The following is a 6,031-nucleotide window of genomic DNA, read 5'->3' on the forward strand; positions in this document are numbered from 1 at the left end:
TTTGTTCATCAGCATTCAGTATCTCTGTTGAAGGGCCAGCTCAGGAGCAGAACACGCCCTGGGTGGTGCCACTGAAAGTCTGGGGCAATGGCTCCCCCTGGTGGTGAGAAGAAATCCTGCAGAACTCTTTTTAAACTCTTGAACCTTTAAAACTCAAGAAAAAAAATTTAAAATATCTTTAAAGCCAAGTAGAAAACCTGGTTCTGTAACAAAATATGTTTTTTTTTGTTTTTTGTATATATAAAGGAACCTAAAGCTAAATTATTGTCTGCAAATCAGTCGACTGAAGCAGCTTGAGAGGCTTTCTGAGCAAAGAATAAAGAATTTTATAAAATCAAACTAATAATCTTTACGTAGAATCTATTATCTAGACTAGAATCATAATGGATTTTTTTTAAATTATATTTTTATATATGTTTGCACGATACTATCTTAGTTTTAACACTATAGGCGTTATGGGTGACAAAGGGAAACCTTAGTTTATAATGTGATGTTGGATAATATCCTAGTTAGGGCTGGGCGATAAATCGATTAATTTGAATTTGCCATTTATAAAGATTTAATTTTGGGAAAATCAAGATTTTTTTTCCCACCAGTGCACTCTTTTGGGCTTCTGTAGTTCAGAGGTCACCTCACCTGTCCCTCAAGACACTTGGTACATGACATGACAATATGACAGCTAGCAGAGAGGATCAACTTCCCAAAAAGGCACTGTTTCTTCAGTTTTCTGGAATTGGTTAGGTTTTTGCAATCTCAGACTTGGAGCAACGAACACCTCACTGCAAAATCTGTTTGAAGGCTCTTGCTACAAAAAGTAGGAGTACAACAAATTTGTTTCGACACCTGAAACAGAGACTCCATTAAGTGGGAAGCAAAATCGATTAAAATCGAAAACCGAATTTAGGATGAAAAAAATCGATTTTTTTTGGCCATATCGCCCAGCCCTAATCCTAGTAATAATAAAGTTTTTCAGTTTTTTTTTTCCAATAATCAGACTGCTCTGAATTATATCTGTTCAGGCTGCCACTATTTCAAACCACACATTTTCTGATAAAACCTAAATAAAGTTGTCAATGTTGTCATTATTCCTAATAAAATATCCTTTAGCAGAGCAGCTGGTGTTTTAAATAAATTGGCTTTAACTCCTTTCCYCAAAGCTCTTAGTTAATTTAAAACAAGCTAATTTCAGAAATGGCATATCAATTGCCTAACTATCATGCTAAACATGTTTGAAAACATCTGCATTTTTAGTTKATCAGTTTACAAGGCTTTTATTTTGTACCTTATTATGCATTAACTTATTTGCCAAAGCAAAAGTTTAAAGAGAATAAATTAAAATCATACGAGACACAGAGGACGGTCGTTGAATGCCTTCAAAGATTAAATTTATTGTGACTCCACGTTTTGCACTTGAGATTTGTGAAGAGTCTGCTTCCTTTAGTGTTTCTTGTTTTGTTCAAAGCCTAAAAGGGGAAGCTTTTTTTAAGTTATTTACTTTTTTATGGATGTTTTTGTCTCTTGTAAAGGAAGTCAACATCTTAAAATCACCAGAGAAATGTTCAAGTTTTAAAAGAGAAACGGCAGCACAATGCACAACACAATATTCTTCTTTTAGTTTGTAATCATTGGCATATATTTTTTTGACGATTGCACAAAATGTAAGAAAAGTAATGTTTTGTTGATTTTTTTTTTTTGTCATAACAATACTTCTTGACAATTAAATTTCTGTTGTTGGAAAGAAAATGCATCCATGGGTTGAGCTCATAAAAAAATGGCCAAATCTTCTTTGCCAATGTCAAACAGCTTGTTCTGATGCCTCTTGATTCGAGCTTCTGGGACCCCTGCAGTCCTGACCTAAACCTCATGGAATCAGCTGATGTTTGCTGTTAGAGTGACCAACACAACCAAGCAGGTGGCAGGCTGTTGTGGCTGTGTATGGTTCTTCCACATCCTACTGAGGCCCGTTTCTTAAACGAATCACAAAAAAAAGAAGAAAAAAAAAAAAGGATTTGGCAAGCTGAATTTCCCCTCTGCGGGACAATAAAGGCTATTCTATTCTATTCTATTCTATTCTATTCTATTCTATTCTATTCTATTCTATTCTATTCTATTCACAAGTGTGACCCACATACTGCTCATCCAACAAATGTATTTTACTAACAAATGTGGAACCATCATGTGAAAATAAAGAGGTTTTCGGAATAAGATTAATTGTCAAGGTGAATCGTTATAATAAAGAAATAATCAACCAAACACAACGGTCCTTACTTTTTGTGCTGAGTTTAAACATCAAATCACATCTTCGTACCAACATTAATACAATCCAGCACTAAAACAAATAAAAGACATTTATAAAAGCTAACAAGTATAAAACAGCACTATTAAAAAGAGTTAGCTTCTAAAGGAACACTTAAAAATGCACTGAATATTTACAAGACATGTAATCAGTTGGCACAATTCTGTTTTCATAAAAACATTAATTTTTAAAATGAACATTTTCTGAACTTGCTATGCTTTGTTTTTGACTCCAGAGCTAGCTAAAGCCATAATTTTGTCCTCGGAGCCTGAAAAAGGAAAGAAAAACAAAGTATTGTGTTATATTGTTATATTAAAGCTGAAGATTTGATTATTAAAAACTAAGATGCTTATGCTCACCCAGGTTTGCTGTCACTTTTTCGAACTGGCTCAGAGTAGCTGTAGCATTTTCTATAAGAAATGCCTCTTCCTCTGGAGTTAGCTGTTTAAAAAAAAAAGATTGAAAGAGTATTTTCAAATTGGTGATTGTCGCTTTTGGTACTTGACTGGATAAATGGGTGCAGAATTGAAACTTGTGAATTGAACTGGTGAGCTCTGGAGAGAAGCTGCCTCACCTTCTCTTCGAGTTTTTTCAAGGCCATGAGGATTTCCATCTTCTGCTGCGTGTGGACGTCCCGCGACAGTTTCCCCACCATCACCTCTCGGTCCATCTGAACAGAAATCCACACAACCCGTTAGACAATTTTCATATAGAGCAATGCACACGAAAACATTGAACCTAGATCAGAAACAACATTAAACCCTGCTGAGCAACAGCTTTAGCCTGAYTGGGTCATTCACCTGAACTCCAGTTGTTTGCATCAGTATAAAAACAGGTGGAGAACTGATTCATCGAGCAAAGCAGAGATATGTGACGCACTGTGTTCTGCCTCCCAAACCAAATCAACAGACTACAAGTTTAGTTACTAAACTCAGGGTTCATGCAGGTTTCAGTAAGTTCAATTTAAGACCTTTTAAGACCATTAGGAATGGCATTTAAGACCAAACYGACACACAAACCGGTCCMTKAGGTCTGCTGACCAGCTGGCCGTTCCCACCTGTAAGAGGACGCTTAGAGGAGAAAGAGCTTCCTCTGTTTGTGACCCTAAGCTCCATTGCTCATGTGACAGTCCCCCTCATTGTCCATTTTTAATACCCGTCTGAAGACACACTTTTACTCAGTGGCCTTCAACCCAATTGAGACTTGATTTTATTTAATTTAAGTGATTTTTATCTGTTTTTATCTTCTTTTTATTTTTATTTTTTGCTGATGTTCAGCACTTAGTTCAGCTGTAGCTGGTGTTGAGGTGCTTTATAAATAAAGTTGATGATGATGATGATGATGACTAACAAAAACATTCAAATGGTCCCAAACATTTTAACAAACAAACCTTTTATTGCTATCAATTAAAGAATATTTAATTTTAATACAAGAACACTGAATTATTTTAAAGAAATGGTCATATCTACGAGACCTTCACATGGGCTGCTGTGGACTGCTTCCAAACTGAGTGCAAAAATCACTGATATCAAGCCAAGTGTCATTGAAAACAAACTTTCCCATGTTTAAACCACAAGCATTKGACATGACTGAACTTCTTTCATTTTTGGGCGGGTGAACAAGCTGCTGTATGCAGKGGGGAGCTGTAGTGGCAAAGAGGTCAAAAACATGGAAGTGAACTGTGCCGCTTTTTTCCTGCAGTTATCACGGGTTTTGTAGTTTAACCATGTACCACGACCAGTAGCAATTAGCACTTCATGAAGCCAGACTGTGTCAACCTCTGATTACAGAGCTTTACTCTGYTTATTTATGCAGCCAACACTTCTGGGAATGACCGAAAGTAAAAAAAAGAAAAAAAAGAAAATGAGACTTGACAAAATAAAATTTAAGACCTTGGATGAAAATCTGGCGTTTTTAAGTCTTTTATTAGGTCTAAAATTTTGATTTTCAAATTTTAGACTTTTTAAAACCCTGCATGAACCCTGTAAGCTGGTACCCAGGTTTACAGCTCTCTGCATCTCGTAAATGTTGCAATATATATATTTTTTCTTCTATTTCCAGGTTTATACCAACAGAATTGGTGGAACATGTGTAGTGTGAGTTAACTGCAGCAGAACGTGTAAATGTAGAAATGAGTTCACTCCCAGCTGCCTTGTCTGGATGTGTCAGTCCAACTTTGTTTGTTTTAGTTTCAGATGGATTAAAATACTTTAAACCAACTGATTAACGTCTGTTCATTTGTCTGTCTTGGTAGCAAATTATCCCATGAACTCCCTTCTATAACGGTAACGCCAACTTAAAAACACACAACATGGCTATAACTCAATCAGTTTTACAGTTTAAAGTTTGGTGTGGTAGTAGCTGAGTGTCTCCTCTATTTATTGCCTTATAACAATGTAATGTTAAACAGGAAACCTTTGGGTCACAGCAACAGGTCTCCCTGATGGTTTGTCTCTGTAGGACAATGCAGCTAACACTTAATACTGGCTCACGTGACAAAAACGCCAATCATCAAAATCCCCCAAACTCCAATCGTATCATAAGAGATTGTTGCACGTTTGTCAGCCCAAACCTCTGCAAGTCTAGTTCTCAGCTGCCCCGGCTGCTTCTTTGCAAAAAGTCGGATCACTTCRGGCGTCTTGAAAGCTTGGCTGATGGCAGCTTGGGTCGCCTAGTGGAGACAGAAATAGCCTTCTTAACCACTCACAAATGAGAGAAAAAAAAGTTGCTTTCTCTCTATAACCACGTAATAGATGCATGTGTCAAACTGAGCTCGATGTCCTTAAATGTCCCCACCAGCTGCATCCCACTGAGCTCATCCACCAGAGTCATGTCTCCTGTCATTATCTTCTTCAGGGAGTCGTTGAATTCACCCAGCTGCTCCAGGGTCTCCCTTTTTGTCTCCTCGTACTCCTCCTCATCTAGCTCTTCTCTGGAGAAAAACAAACAAGCGATAAGAAAGGAGAACAGATAAAAGGGGAAGTGATTGATTTCTCTACACAGCACCTGCAATCCTCCAGGTCCTGAAGCTGCTGCATTAGTCTGTCGAGTTGTTCTTCCATGTTCTGCTTTAATTTGCTGGTTTCTGATTTCCCACGAGAAGCCATTCTCTGGTATAAAGTTCAGTTTCCAAACTTGGAGGACGAAAAACAACAAGAAATGTGCTGAGGGAAATCACTCTAATGGCTAAAGCTTGTAAAGCCTGATATTACGACTGTTATAACAAGAGTTTTATCAGGTTATAAATAAASATAAACAATACTGATATGCAGGACAAATGAAAAATTAAGCTTTTGTGCAAACAGTGAAAGTAGCATAGTAAGCTTTTTAGCAAGCTAGCATGGCTAAACTGATAAAGCATCTCACCGACACTCCCTTTGTGAACAGTTGTAAACAGGTAGGTGGACGTTTTTGGGTCAGCTTGAGGGGGTGTACGGTAAAACARTGAGAAACACTAAACAAATACCCCMAAAACACGTGATAACACAAATAAAAGAAGCGTTTACTTTTCGACTTGGGCCGTGTGACTTCAGGGTTTGTGATTGTGAACGTAACTCAGTAGCGAGGGTGTGGTTATGGCAGGCCGTTGCACACTATATTCAAAAGACACTATTTAAATTACTTTTTTTAAAAAGATATCACCAATAGCATTTATCCAAATAAAAATCAAATTCATACTTGTCAAAATTAAAATTAAATTAATCTAAAATTGCATTCGTACAAGTAAAATGCCAT

At 37.0% G+C, this 6,031-nt stretch overlaps 1 protein-coding gene across 2 annotated transcripts; it reads right to left on the minus strand.

Annotated features, from left to right (window-relative positions):
* Positions 1–1,363: 1,363 nt before the first annotated feature.
* lzic (leucine zipper and CTNNBIP1 domain containing) lies at positions 1,364–5,846 on the minus strand. 2 transcript variants are annotated; one of them, XM_014029337.1, is made up of 8 exons: positions 5,803–5,846; positions 5,663–5,716; positions 5,303–5,430; positions 5,093–5,228; positions 4,869–4,967; positions 2,871–2,966; positions 2,656–2,737; positions 1,364–2,564 (listed from the first exon to the last, which is right to left on the minus strand). In XM_014029337.1, exons 3-8 carry the CDS (start codon positions 5,401–5,403, stop codon positions 2,509–2,511), a joined length of 570 nt encoding a protein of 189 aa, XP_013884791.1. In that variant the 5' UTR covers positions 5,404–5,430; positions 5,663–5,716; positions 5,803–5,846; the 3' UTR covers positions 1,364–2,508. The 2 variants fall into 2 exon arrangements, with proteins under 2 accessions (XP_013884791.1, XP_013884792.1); XM_014029338.1 differs by lacking the exon at positions 5,663–5,716 and having other exon boundaries at positions 5,803–5,842.
* Between the last annotated feature and the right edge of the window lie 185 nt (positions 5,847–6,031).

Source organism: Austrofundulus limnaeus, unplaced genomic scaffold, assembly GCF_001266775.1.
Source record: "Austrofundulus limnaeus strain Quisiro unplaced genomic scaffold, Austrofundulus_limnaeus-1.0 Scaffold884, whole genome shotgun sequence".
Lineage (NCBI taxonomy): Eukaryota > Metazoa > Chordata > Actinopteri > Cyprinodontiformes > Rivulidae > Austrofundulus > Austrofundulus limnaeus.